The sequence below is a fragment of the Oculina patagonica genome, chromosome 14, assembly GCF_052425735.1.
Source record: "Oculina patagonica isolate OP01 chromosome 14, crgOcupat, whole genome shotgun sequence".
Classification (NCBI taxonomy): Eukaryota; Metazoa; Cnidaria; class Anthozoa; order Scleractinia; family Oculinidae; genus Oculina; species Oculina patagonica.
The window spans coordinates 23,585,985-23,600,902 of record NC_135771.1 but is presented as its reverse complement, the minus strand read 5'-3'; the positions used below and the strand labels follow the sequence as shown (position 1 = coordinate 23,600,902).

Below are 14,918 nucleotides of genomic sequence, written 5' to 3'. Positions count from 1 at the left end.
TAGTATGCAGTTTGTTTGCCTTTTCATATCCTCTGCATTCCCGAGAACATTAAAAGCAGAATTTATTTCCTTTTGAGTACTATTTATGGGTAAATTGAAAGTGTCCTTTCAAGTGATGCCCAAATGACAGAAAAATATTAAAATAACAGACAAAAGTAACATAAAAACACAACCCAAGCCTGATACGTATATGCTGTAATTGATCCCTTATGCTTAGGTGAAACTTAGTATTGATTTCTTGGTAATTCGCAAGTTTGATCAGATCATCTCTGGGCAGACGTAGTGTGTTTGTTTCATACATTTATGTGTAATTCTCTAAAGTGTAAGTTACTTTCTTTGAGATTTTACTGTTAATACATGTTCATTTGTACCTTTTCTAGGTTACATGTATTTACTAGACACTTTCTTTGAATGAAAGCACCCTGCAGTATAAAATTTATCTTTTGCCATTTAATTAAGAGCACATGTTTTGAATTTCCTTTGGGATAACAACTTTGATCCTTTTCGGAATCCATTCTCACTCACTACATACACTGTATGTTAATTATTCAGAATGAAATTATTTTCTAGTCTTCTTGTCTCAGTTTTTTATTCTTTAAGATATTTTTAGTAAATGATTAATACACGCATCTTGAGATTAGGTACATCGTGATAAGGCATGTATGTTGGTCTTGGACATGATTACAAAAAAACACTTTGTGCGTGATGTTGACTGTTTTTGTAGTAAACAGACATGCATTCATATAGTCTTCTTGTACTCCATGGTACTATGCAATAGAGTAAAGGAAGCTAGCATATGGATTTGTATAATGTACATGTAAAATGAATTAAATTTTGAACAAACTCTTGCATGCAAGTATTTGCATGTAACTACAATCTTGGACAAAACTGTTGAGACACTTGGCCAAATTTCCACTGATTTGCATATGGGTGTTAAGGTTTTTATTGGTTGTAATCATCCTGAATAAGATGTTACAAGGTTCCAAGGCTCTAGATAATCTTCAAACTATCCGTACTCGTAAAAAATGACTTCTTCTCTCCAAGGCTTAAACTCGATTCTGGTATGTGAAAACTATAAGCTTGTCAATAAACGCGCCCTTTCGATAAGATAAAGAGTATTTCGTTTCACGCTAGCTTCTAATTAAAACAACACATATGTTCGCAGTGTTCAGTTCTTATCTCATAAGGTTCCGTTCTTAGGTTCTTAGGTTCGCAAGGTTCAAGGTTCAATTCTTAGATTCTTAAATGTTCGGTTTCGTTTCTTCACACTCCCCCCTTGACCAACAGCTCATTGTTGGTCAATGAGTCTCCTGATTCTGTCTGCAGTTGATCTCGGAAGGTCTGGTCGTACTCCTTCATGACAGATGGCTCCTTTCTTAGACGTCGCACCACAGAGTTCAACCTTGCAAGGCTCAAATCGTAGTTATCTGGCAGCAGATCTCTGTTTTCTTTCAAGGGAAGTTTCACGCAATATCGGCCGCTTTCAAAAGAAATGTTTTCCAGAAACGTCTCATGAACCGTCGCCTTATCTCTAATGCCAATTGAATCCAGGTCCCACAATCGCTGGAGAAGTGCGTCAGTGGAACATTCTTCTTTGGGTTGACAGGAAACCTTCAGCAGGTGTGCAGAAACGAGATTGGCGCTTGAAAGCTGCATGCTTTTCTTCTCGCTGGGAACTGGGCCCGATAGTACCCATCCAAGGGTGGTACAGCTTGCCACCGGTCCTTGGCCGTTCTCCCCCCGTCTCGTCCCTCCAGTGAAAAACGACCACATGAAATCGGCTCCAATTAAGACGTCAATAGGTAGATCTTCATTTCCATGGTTACTGTCGGCCAGTTCAATTTCTGCGAGATGTTTGAAGTGAATTTTAGCGGTGTTTATCTCTTGATTTCCGATCGGCGCACAAATAGTAGGCACAACAAAGGCTTCAATTTCTTGCGATGACCACTTGTTGACGTTTTTAATGACCACTCTAACCTTATCGTACTCAGTTGAATGGCCAGTGACGTCAGTTCCAAACGTTTTTATCAGGAGCGAATCTGTGCTAATTGTCGGCAGATTTAGTTGGTCACATGCGCGCTGAGTAATGTAGCTCTTCTGGCTCCCAGAATCGAAAATCACTCTGGCTCTCATTCCATCCCCATTTGTTTCTCTATTTCCAATTAACGCTTGGGCAGTTTGAAGCAAGATTGAATCGTGTGACCCCACGTGGAATGTGCTTGTTTGCAATAGCTGATAAGATCTGGTGTTTTGAGGTGCTTCATCTCGCGTGGAAGCTATGGCATTTCCGTTTGTTTGGGTTTCTCTTTCGCAAAGGCTTACATGATGCCTTGCAGAGCACTTGAAACATGTAATTTTCGATGGGCAATCTTTGGCAAGGTGGCCCTTTCTGAGGCAAATAAAGCATCGGCCTTGTTTCTTCAGGCATTCTCTCCTTGCAGCTCGGTTTGTCACGACGTGACAACTTGCTGTGGGATGTCCCTGTTTACAAAATGTACAAGTTGGTGTACTTGGCGGCTGTTTTTCTGCGAATAAGGCTGCTGCGCTTGGAAGGTCTGACTTCGGCGGTTTCGCATTCCTTCGATTTTCTGGACTGTAAAATTCTTCCTTTGGGGTGAGGGCTTGAACTCCGCCACACCGTTCCCTGTTTTCAATTTCACTGCGTAGAATTTGTAAGATTGCACTAAGGTTCCATTCCCCGTCTTTCATTTCACGACCAACTAACAGGCGAATATCTTCGGGAATTTTCGTCATCAGCACTGGAACCAAAAAACTTCCATAAGATTCGGTGGGCACTTTTAACGCTTGAAGGCCTCTTACGTGCGCTTCGATTTCGTCATAAGTTTGCCTTAACTTTCGAACATCTGCGGTGGATCCTAAGGAGGGCAGTTTTAGCAGTGCATCCATGTGACTACTAATGATAACTTGTTTGTTTCCAAACCGATTTGTTAGAAGCTCGATCGCTGATTTGTAGTTGTCGTCTGTTAAAGGTAGACCGGCGATTGTCGCTGCGGCAGATCCTTTTAGAAGGCTTTTCAAGTAATTGAACTTATCGATGTTGTGCAATTCTGGATTTTCGTGCACGGCGCTCCTAAAACTGTCCCAAAACGTCAACCATTGGCTTGGCTCTCCAGAAAAATATTTGAGACTCAGTCGGGGCAGTTTAGCGTGCTTGTTTGCGCCGCCAGCGCTTCCCATCGTTGAACTTTGGGTGTGTGTTCCACTTTTACTTTCATGGAGCGACAACACGGTTTCGATCTTCACGATAAGTTCTAAAACTCTCTCGCTGAACCTACCCGCGTCGTTTATTTCTTCCTCTATTTCGTCGCCTTCTCTAAGGCATCTAATACAGCCTCGTCAAGATTTCGGACGATGTCCATTCGATCACGCAGTGAAATCTTAATCTGCTTGAGTTTGCTTTCATTCGCAGGATCGAAATCGTTGATGATTTTCTCTGCATCGCCCATTAACTTTCCCGCGTAGAGGCGATGCCCTTGCCGCTTCTGTTTCTTTTTTGAGGCCATTTCCAAATCCGGCTCGTCAATGGACCATGTTAAGGTTTTTATTGGTTGTAATCCTCCTGAATAAGATGTTACAAGGTTCCAAGGCTCTAGGTAATCTTCAAACTATCCGTACTCGTAAAAAATGACTTCTTCTCTCCAAGGCTTAAACTCGATTCTGGTATGTGAAAACTATAAGCTTGTCAATAAACGCGCCCTTTCGATAAGATAAAGAGTATTTCGTTTCACGCTAGCTTCTAATTAAAACAACACATATGTTCGCAGTGTTCAGTTCTTATCTCATAAGGTTCCGTTCTTAGGTTCTTAGGTTCGCAAGGTTCAAGGTTCAATTCTTAGATTCTTAAATGTTCGGTTTCGTTTCTTCACATATGGGTACCAAAGCTCATTTTTTCAAACCCAAACCCCCACCTTTTCAGTGTTGTCAGTGTTGTCGCATTGTGAAAACAGAGTGTGGTGAATTGCAAACCCCATGAAACAACATTGAGTAGGACGGAGAGGAGGATAAAATATATTTTTTTACCTGCTTGTAAGTAAAGACATTTGCAAAAAAGTGCATGATATTTGTTTGTCTCAAGTTTGTCCATAATTGTAGCAATAGTTACATTGCAGATTTCCTGATCTACAATCATCATTTTCATGTGCTTTCTTTATTACAAAATTGCCACCTATTAGTTTATTATTGAATGAACATTGTTGGTGTAGGCATATCTTGCCTCCGCCTTTTGTTATGTGTTATTCAAACAAACATAGGAGCTTTAAGGTCATAACATGAATCAACCCAAAATTAAATGACTAATTTACATTATTTTCAGTTGCTAAAGACAAATAAAAGTACCCGTGTTTTGATTAAGGTTTGATGACGGCGCGGGCGCACTACACACTTGATGATTTCGACATTGCTGATCCTAGCAGTATGCAGGATGCATGTCACATATCTTGCCTAGTAAAATGGCCCAGCTCACAACGAGTCTCTCGTAGCTCAGTTAGTTAGAGCACCTGGGAGGCCATGGGTTCAATTCCCGTTGAGGACTCAGATTTTTTTCTTTGTCCCATGCTCGTTTTATTGTTGAACAATTCATCTTCATTATTTATCACCGAGCTTAAAATTACCATCTTTATTATTTACTGTTACCCAACCCTCTTTACTAAACAAATGACTCACAAATATACAGTCAATGTACATGCAAAGCATACTGTAGTATATATTAAAGAACTGCCAAATAACTGAGATATGTATGATAAAATTTATGCTATCCACAAAAATTAGAATATCAAAAATGTCAAGCTGTAGAAGGCACACCCATGTACATGAAGAAAAGAGCTATTTCCTGTTGAACCAATCTGGGTTATAGCATTTTCCACAAACAATATTGGGCTATACATTTATTACATTGTGACATGAAAACCTAATTTACCACTCAGGAGCTGTAACAACAAGTAAGCCTGTTGAAAATAGCTAGTGGTTTTTCTACAAGTACTTCTCTTACTGAACCTTTCCGAAACATGCAAACTCTAAAGTTAAATGCTAATTAAAACCAAAAGTTTTGTTTAACATTGCCTTGCGCATTAATCTTAGTGGGTGTCTCAGGAAAAAACTGATGGTAGTCAAATCAACAGGTTCAAAAGGTCATTTTGTGGGATGTGATTGGAGGTTTTCCATGAAATAAAAATTGTTGTTTATAGTAATTCTTTTTTGTTTCAGTCTGTTTTTTCTGATGCATTGGTTATTTGAGTCATCATTGATAATATTTATGCAAGACAGTTATTAGTTGGGTTTTAAAGTAAAGAGTTTTTTGTGTTATTAAATACAGCGTAAGGCAGTTAAACATTTAATTTACTTCAAATTGAAGTCACATTTTTATGAACTAAGATGCACCTGACCATTTCAAAGTGTTTATCTTGGCTCAAAGTGATATTCTCTGTATTTAATAAAAGTAAGGGAAAAATTTAATTTCAATTTAAGTAGATTAAATATTTTTAATAAATTAAAATATGATGACAGATATTATTTTTAAACAACTGTATTCCAAACTGTTATGTTTGATGTTACATATTTTTATTAAAAGATGTGATTATTCAATGCATATAGATGTATTTAATAAACAAGTGATTCAGTTTAATAAAGATTACTCTTGCCAATTAATTTTTAATTACAGTCGTCATTAGTCTAAGTTGTAACATAGACTATACAATTCACTGTTATTTTTATTTTTTCAATTACAGTCTGACTCTGAGCTTGACAACAGTGCAGAGTTGAATTCAGAAGTCTTTTCCTCTTTGCCGCGCAATTTCAAGCTTAACCGTTCAAGATTCTCAGACGAGTTTAATGGCGATGGAAGAGCTCGAAGGAGGGAGAGCATTGGTTTTCCATCGGCAAGGCTTGATGAGACTTCAAATTTGTTACGCATGAGGGCAAATCCTTCCCTTGGGAGCTCTGAACCTAATCTAACTGGAAGCTGTGTAAGTTAACTGTACAATCATTTAGTATTTAGTTGTAGATTTTCAGGGCATTGATGAAAAAACTGATACTGTGGTCAACCGGTACATTATCCAGGGATGTAGCTAAGAAAAAAACTAAGCAGGCTCATTAACAAACTCAGCTTGCTTTTTTTGGCCCTTGTTTCTTCAAAATGTATGGTACCCCAAGTCTTTGTTTTCTTGTGAAATTTCAGCTTGTAATAAGCTTCCTTTCAGCCAGTAAATTAGCCAGTAGCCAGCTCTTAGCTACTTTCCTGTATAGCTGTACATATAAGATATAGATATCATTTGAATCATTCGTTCCAATCATATCTTCATTTTCATGGCAAGTGTGTCTGTTTGCATGACACAATGTTGCAATATTCCATACCAGAATGAATTGTGTTCGTATCCTAAATCAGTTGGAATTAGATCATCAACTGCATGTATTTTATTATCCATCTCAGGGAAAACAAAAAAATTTCTTCAAGAAATTGGGAGGCTCAAGAAATTAGGGGAAAGAATACAGAGAAGTACTATCCAGGGAAAACAAAATTGGTTTGAGAAATTGTGAGTTTCGAGAAACCAAGAGTTCAAGAAATCGGGATTCCACTATAGTGTGATTGATTACATGTGAATTTATCATGTGTAATACAATAAAGCTGCATGTGTAGCAACCTAAATTTCTGGTAGAAAGAATCAAGTTCGATAGTAAGCTCTCACTGGATAATTTAGTGTGTGCTATCGCTGAATGTGGGATATTTTACTTGTCTCTTGTATTTACAGGTAGTGTCACCCCTAGCTTGACAAAATTTACATTTTACAACTTGTAAAAATATCCTACACGTAATTTAAACACTAAACCATAACATTTATCATTAATTTTGCACAAAATGTAATAATTTGGGTTTGTGACTCTAAAAATGATCAAAAATATATTTAAGTTGACCTTGCCACCAAATTCAAACAATGTCAAGTACATATCATGTAGGCATGTATGTACATTTTTGCCTCATATTGCTGTGGCAGTTCTTTAAAAATATATTTTGCCGGACTGTTTACAAAGTATATTATCTTTAAGGAACAGATTGAAATTTATTCATTTTAAAATTAATTTTTCACTTTCAATTATTTCTAAATCATGATATGATTTCCTTTGTAAACTAAAGGTCACTTTTGGCATGTTGACAAATGAATTTTTCGCTTTCATAGTTTTAAGGTGATAGGCATTCCAATATAACATTGCAAGACATGCGCTTTGATTTTAAGATTAAATTACTTGGATATACATGTAGATTGTACAGAAATATAGTCTCTTGCCACATTTAAAATAATATAAACTGTACATAAAAAAATTTACAAGAAAATAAAAATTGCAGCTCTAGAAAGCTGTTCGGGTTAAAACCTTTTTTTTTCATACCCGAAAGATTTGAAAATAAAATAAATTGAACAAGTCATATACACAACAGAAAACTAAACTGCATTCCTAATCAAAAATTTAATAGGAATTTTGTCTTGTCTTTCTGTGTATTAACCTAGATGGAGGCTTAAAATCCCATCACAGAAGAATGAATTGCGAATACTTAAGTCAATTTTTTTTGACATTTATTTTTAATACTTTTTGTACAAGTGACCAAGTGAAAAATTCAGTGCAACGGGAAAAAAATTCCCAAATAATCAGTTGACACTGTAATTTCTCATAACTTGCTCCTCTAAATTTGTTATAAAAAGGTATGGAGAATTCAGAAGATGGTCGCAGTTTTAAATCTTGATCACCTGCTAGATGTAAATATAGCACTGTCATATGAAACAACCCATGGGTATAATTTCATCACATATTGTTATCTCTTGTGGCAAGGCTTTTCATCAAGTTAATCTGCTATTTATTTTGTTCATTTTCAGAGTGACATAAGCCGGAGGCCAAGGTATTGCTTGAATTTTGTTATTAATTTTCAACTGGTAATTAAATTATTGCAATTATAATAATTTTCCAAGAAGAGATAAATTCATTGTACATGTGTACACTCTACTTCAGAGACTAAGATTTTTTCAATTTTATACGTTGTCTAGTACCATACAGTCAAGTATAAAGTTTGATTTTATAACATGGTAAAATAATGTTTCATGCGCAGACATTCAAACTCTTTCAGTGATCACAGTTGCAAAGCATTTTATCAGACAAAAAAAGTAGTTTGTGTACATGTAGGCTTAACCATGAAAAATTTGAATTTTTTAATGTATCAAAAGCTAAAGTACGCAGTGTTAAAATTGAATATAAATTTATTTATTTTGAAAACTTCCTGCTTTTGCCAAATTTAATATTATGTGGATGCATGTTCTAATGAATTTCCTTCCAATACTTAGTTTTTTTAATTTTTTTCGTTTAAAATTTTTCAAACCAGTTTGATTTTTATTTTCCTTTGTCTCATATTGTAATCATACTCAGAAACAAAGGCAAATAAAAATTTAAACCAGTTTAAAAATATTCAAAGCTTCAAATAAGAAAACATAAAAAATTATGTAGTTAACCATTAATTTTACTACACATTATTCTCAAGCAATTTTTATCGTAGAAAACGTGACAAAACTAAAAACTAAAAGTACTCTAAACACTTTTTTAGGAAATGCTCAATATGCTACATGTATATGTATTTCACTTTCAATGTTTCCACATACTACACTGTAGTTAAATTATTTTGTGATTATATGTAGCAAATTCATTTTTCTTCAAGTATATAGTAATGTACACAATACATGTATATTCCTTTTCAATTTGACAATTTAATTTTTTGGTTGCAATTTGCATCTTAAGGTGTCTAGCAAACTTGCACTTTGTGTCATTCAGACCTTTTGAAATGGTATATTCTCTCGTATAATGAACCTTTTATCGCTTGTCAGCTTGGCTGTCATATGTTAATTTTTATTAAAATGGAAACATAAGTGCAATGATAACAAGCTACATGTACTAAAAGTAGTATTTCGTGGATAGATATTTTTAGTATATTGCTTTAAATAGGCATTGCTCACTTCAAAAAGCTGCTTTCTGGTGCCTATGTGTTGTTTGAAAATATTTACTTCCAAGTCAATACCTTATTGTGTCAAAATTTAAAAACTGCGCCACCATGAGGGAGAACATTGGCATCGGAAGGTTGGTTGCATACATGTATTACTTGACAATGTAAAAGCTTTCAGTAATTATTTTTTCTGAGCATTTGGGGGAAATGAAAAGATCAATAACAGATGTACTGAAGAGCAGACATTTTTTTTTTCAATTGTCTGTTCATGGGCGCACTACAGCTGGTAAGATACACGTACAAGTCAAAAGATGAATTCACTCTGACTAATAATATTATAGCTAAATTTTTGACTGTCATCTGCTGTATACAATTTGAAAACTGTCTTAGCTGCAGTTTCAGATCAAAGTTTCTTTTTAAAGGATCCCAGGTTTAAAATTCCCTGTTAAAAATATCCAATAGCTTAAGGAATTAATGCAAGCCTTTTTTGCTTGCCGATACTTTACATTTGAGCCAGACATCCTGCTGACTCTGTTGCACCATTGAGTAATAATTCAGTAATTTAATATTGTTATCTTAACAAGAAGTCCCTCCGCCCCCAGGTCCCCAGGGGCTCGAGGAGGAGGAGAGAGAGAGTGAGTGAGTGTAACAAGATGTCCCTATATCAAGCCCTTACTTGATGTTAAGAAATGATCTTTGCAGTGAATTGCAATTAAAGAAATGGCAAGGAAAGAAGCCAGGAAAAAAATATTCTGGCTCCAATGGAATACAACCTGTCACCTCCACGATACCGGTGCAATGCTCTACCAACTGAGATATAAAGCCACACATTGGGAGCAAGGTCATAAGGAATTATGAAATACCGTAATTCATATTATTAATGAACTGCGAATGAGATATACAAACAACTACTATTTAAAAGTGAAGAAATGATCCGTGCAGTGACTTGCAATGAATGAAATTGCAAGGAAAGCTTTAGACAATAGTTGTCAGTATCTTTTCAAACATGAAACATTACGTATACAGTTATTTACTTGGAGGTAATAATATTAAAACTTTACATACACATTACAATTCACCTTTTATTTCCATTTTGTGTATATTTTCCAGTACCTCTCCTATATTTTACTGTGCTTCTTGCCAACAAAAATATATTCTTTAATTTTGAGTTACAAACCTTAAAATGAAACTGAAATACAGTATTCATTCAGTTACAGAAGATTCTTTTCACACCATAGAACTTACTCTTATGAATTGTACAAATTTGCATTTTGTGCAACAACTTTACTTTTGTCTGTGTGAAGGAAATAAATGATTATTAATACTGATACCTCTACAACAGCAAATGTATAGTAAACATATTTCTTAGTTTACAGGTTTTCTATAGGAAAAAAAGAAGAAAATTTAAATGGTATAAAATTTATGCAAAATCAAAAGTTCAAGAATTTGGAATTCCAGTGTCAAAATGTATGACCATGTAATGTGTACTGATATGATTTTATTTATGATTCATATTTTGCACTTTTTATCATCTGGATTATAGGATTTAAAGACCAGTTTGCGTGTGACAAAATCCCTAAAAATATGATCACATTTCTAGCATTTGCAAAATTGTGTTGACAATAAATATTCTGTTTCACCAACCGTTACACATTGCAGTATAGATTTTCATCTTTGTGTACATAATATCATGTACACAAAGCAAAAGGTCATGACTGCATATGCCACTACTATGACAGCTTGCACGTGTATTAACTCGCAGTGATTTCTACGTATAGTATTATAGTATGTATCCTACAACATGTAGGGAATATATTTCTTGTTTAAATATGTTACATTTAGTCTTGTATGGGACTTCAAGCTGATTTCCAGTCCGTACTGCGCTGACTCGGGGTTCGTTTTCGTTTTCGTTTTGAATTCGTTGAAACCTTACACTTCGATGACAGCATACATGAAGTTTTTTAGTCCGCCATTACGGTTTGTTGCGTTCAAGAATTCCCGATGAGCTGAAACGTCGGTATGAAATAGCGTCAAGGTTCTTCTATCCGTAATTATTTGTTTTGCAAGGATATCTGGCGTTAATAATGAAGAAAAAGGTACAGTTTGTCACAGGATTTTTAGTTTTGCTTGTAAACATTCCTTCGCGTGAGGCTCACATAAACATTGCAGCCGAGATTGCGCAGTACAGACTGAATTCATCTATAATTGGGGTTCTGAATGCAAAACCATTAAATCGGGTTTTTTTTCTTACTGTCAAAGTAAAGTCAGGATTAAAAGATGTTCTTTTGATTCAAATCTTAAGTGTAAAGCATTTTACAAATTATAGACTAGTTTGCTGCCAAGAAAACTATTCAACCTTAACATGTAGACTAGCTTATTTTTAGCTGCTATAAAGATTATTTTAATTATAGCTATGAATTTCCCTTGATAAGATAACAATGAAAATGTTCACGTACCAGACTTTGTGTCTATTCCTCCATTCTTCCATTGAATTTCTTTGTGTACATGTTATCTTGTGATAAAATACTAAGTGCAGCCTCTAACAAATTTAGTAAGCTCTATTCTAAGTCCCTGACACTTTTTACTCCCCTGAAGATTTGCGAGAAAGGTTGTTATCTGTACAAATTCATTTTCAGTTAGATCTTTTCTAAATTATGTCATTACAAGTCAGAGTGAATTAAATAATCATAACTAAAAGCTTAATTTAATAATATGCAGTAAATTTGAAGGATTAACTAGAGGATGAATTTAATTTAAAAACAAAATAGATCATTTTGTCCTTCTTTAAGTATCATTAAATAAATAAATCTCTACATTCTTGACAGAAATAAATTTTCCCATTTTTAAATGTTTTAATTTTTGTTCATTCCAAATCACTACTTTCTTTAAAAATATTCTACAGTAGATAAGATTAAGTTTTGTTACAATTCATTAGAGGTTTCTTAGTGGATTAGTCATTCTTTCAAGTGGCAATTGTAATGTAATGAAATATTTATCAGTAAAAGATAATTTATTGTAAGTCAGAAATGTTTTTGAGTCCCCTAGCCATGTAATTCACAGACTGAAATTGATAAGGAATTCAGCTTGGATTTTAAAAAGTCTATTTTAGACTTGCCACCTTAGAACTCAAAGCTCTTGAATATCACTGCACATAACTTGTGTGCTTTTTTGGAGCTATTTAATCTATATGTTATGTATTTTGAAGAAATACATACATGTCTTTGTAAGTATGCATACAGTAGGAAAATCTTGGGCTACTAGGTATGTTAATAGTATGGCGCTCTGTGCTTCTGGGCCTAGTACCTCAAAGGGTAAAAAAAAGATAATGCTGTCTACCAGCTGATAAATCACCATCAGCCAAAAAGTGTTGACAAAACAAACTGTGCTATCTGCTGGATGGTGTTTTGTTCTGTGGATAGCATTTTCCATCCTTTGAACAACTGGGGTCTGGTGTAAATTTTGTCTTGAAGATCTACTGTATAGCTAGCAAGGTAATTCGTTGATTTCTGTGAATTCGGTTCTCTCATTGCCTGTGTGAAAGGTAAAATGACCAAAGTCAGGCATTTTGTCCAAGTCCCCTCAATTATTTTTGACAGCAAGATGAAAACTAAGTCTTGTGTTTTTTTTTCTTGTTTAAGTTCCTTCACTTCTGGATCACGGAAAGCTGGAAGAAGTTTCACGACAACAAGCTCCATGCCATCAGCTCACTCAGGCCGACCATATTCGCCATTTTCCTCGCCATATTCACAAGGTTGGTAATGCATTTATTTACCTGTATCTGTGTGCCTTGTTGGTGTTGTCTTCCAATAAGGCTGGTCTAGGTAAATCTATAGGATCTGGCCAACACTGAAATACACCAATTATGATTGGCTTTTTCGTCAGTCCAAGAGTATACCGGTCACGGTGTTTGAAAAAAGTGGTGACTTTTCATTATTCTTTTCCTTTAATGAAAACTTGTAGAGCTTGAAAATTTTGAGAAAGAACGGGTGTTTGCGGCTTTGCACCACTGCTTAAAGCATTTTTTTATACAGTACATTATAAATCCACCAGCGTTTCCACCTTATGCGGTCTTTTGCTAATAGCTTTACTGTGTTCCTTGAGAAGCTCATGCAGTAAATTCACTACTAACACTTTTAGTCAGGCCCTAAGTAACAGTTTGTAAAGTAAAAGGCTCTGTTAAAGTCAGTTTTTCACCAAAAACATTGATTTAGATGTTCCTTTTGATATTAGCGACCTTTAGATTTCACTATGAGTACGAGGTCGAGTAGGAGTATGACTTCGGAATTTAGAGACAACTGTATCCGCTGAACAGTATATAACTATGACTAACACATAAATAAATGTTAGGGAAAATTTGACTGTCTCATTTACGAGATGCTATTTATAAAGAAACTGCGACCAAATTTGAATACACAGGCGGACTCCATACGTGCTTAACTCTTTGTTTGACATTGAACATTTTTCACTTCACAACTTTTATTAATTAATCTCCATTGTCTATTTTTAGTATGACTTGTGTCATAAAAACTGGAAAGTCGACTTTGCCGATATTTCGTGTTTATTAAAAACACTTCATCAGGGCAACTGATGAAAGGCGGTTTAAACCGTTACACAAATACGCATAAGCTGACGTGAGACGCTACTATTACAATCAAATAATGCTGCGCGCGGGCTAGGTAGCGCGCGTTACAATAAAATCTAAGATACAATAAAACTCAAGATGCGCGCGCGCTTGATCGCGCTCTTCACAAAAATCAACAGAAAATTAAATATAAGTACAATAACTCTAAAAAACATCTCTTCTTGGGTTTCTACTACAAAAGAAATCATCACTATTTAACCCCTGCGGATAAATTGATCTTAGCTTGTATGCCCACTGCGCCTCCCTATCCCTAAGGTACTGCTCCCCTGTACACCTATCAACAAGCTGAATCCTTACGTCATTTAAGCTACTATGGTCTATTTTCAGTATTTATACATTTAATCACATATTTTTTTTGCTTGATAATGACGTTAAGTCAACGTCGAAATGTCGTGGTCTTTTTAAAATTTTTAAACAGAGTTTATAATGTTTTTAGCGAATGTCTTATCGCAAATTTTTATTGTAAAGGGATAAGATTGGTGTGATAAGTGATTATAGGAGTCACACAAGTTTGGTTTAAAAACTCATGCTCATACTCAATCTCATACTTGTAGTCCAATCTAAAGGTCGCTCTCATAAGTGGTACAACATAGACATTGCAATCTACTGCAAAAAAAATATAATGTGCTTACAACCTGTATGTTGTCTACAGGGTCTGACAGTCCAGTCGGCAGTCCTAGTTTTTATACCTCATCAAATAGTACAGCAGCTGGAGCACATTTTGCCTTTTCAAATGTTAGAAAGTAAGTGTTGAGCTAGGTTAGGCACGTTACATGTGTTAAATTAATATTAATATTTGAAAGGTATGCTTCAAAAAAGGGCTCAAACTTTTGTGAATCGTTTCTAGCCATGGACTAGCAAGTATATAATTTATTTACTTTTGATCAATTTACTGCAATGTTGGTCAGTAGCCTACCCCCCAGGGGGGAACTCCCATATGACAGAGGCAGGAATGTTCATCATCTCGCTTAAGTGGGGGTGTAAAATAATAGACCTTTTGCAGCATACTGATTATTCTTTTGTATTCATGCAAATTGCCCTCCAAGGCAAGCCTTGTTAGCATGTTCATGTTGACTCTGTAGGGAGGCTTGGAAGGAAATTTGCATGTACACAAAAAAAGAACAAGTAGGCTGCAAAGAGCCTATTACAGATTTCGGAAACACTAAGGTTTTCAGGATAGAATGCCAATATTTTTAGCCAACAAAAACTTTGGGGTCACAAAGAAGAAAAAAATTCCAGCTGTGTTGGCATTCTAAACCAAAAAGGCATGGAAAATGGTATCTT

The 14,918-nt window shown here is 35.3% G+C and overlaps 1 protein-coding gene across 1 annotated transcript in view; it reads left to right on the top strand.

Moving 5' to 3' along the window:
- The window catches only part of LOC144637915 (microtubule-associated serine/threonine-protein kinase 3-like), a 33,641-nt gene that overhangs the window by 2,588 nt on the left and 16,135 nt on the right, over positions 1-14,918 (top strand). Inside the window, exons 2-5 of the mRNA XM_078497003.1 lie at positions 5,745-5,981; positions 7,881-7,903; positions 12,631-12,743; positions 14,287-14,377. Coding sequence (XP_078353129.1) covers positions 5,745-5,981; positions 7,881-7,903; positions 12,631-12,743; positions 14,287-14,377 — 464 coding nt within the window. The remainder of the gene's footprint in view (positions 1-5,744; positions 5,982-7,880; positions 7,904-12,630; positions 12,744-14,286; positions 14,378-14,918) is intronic.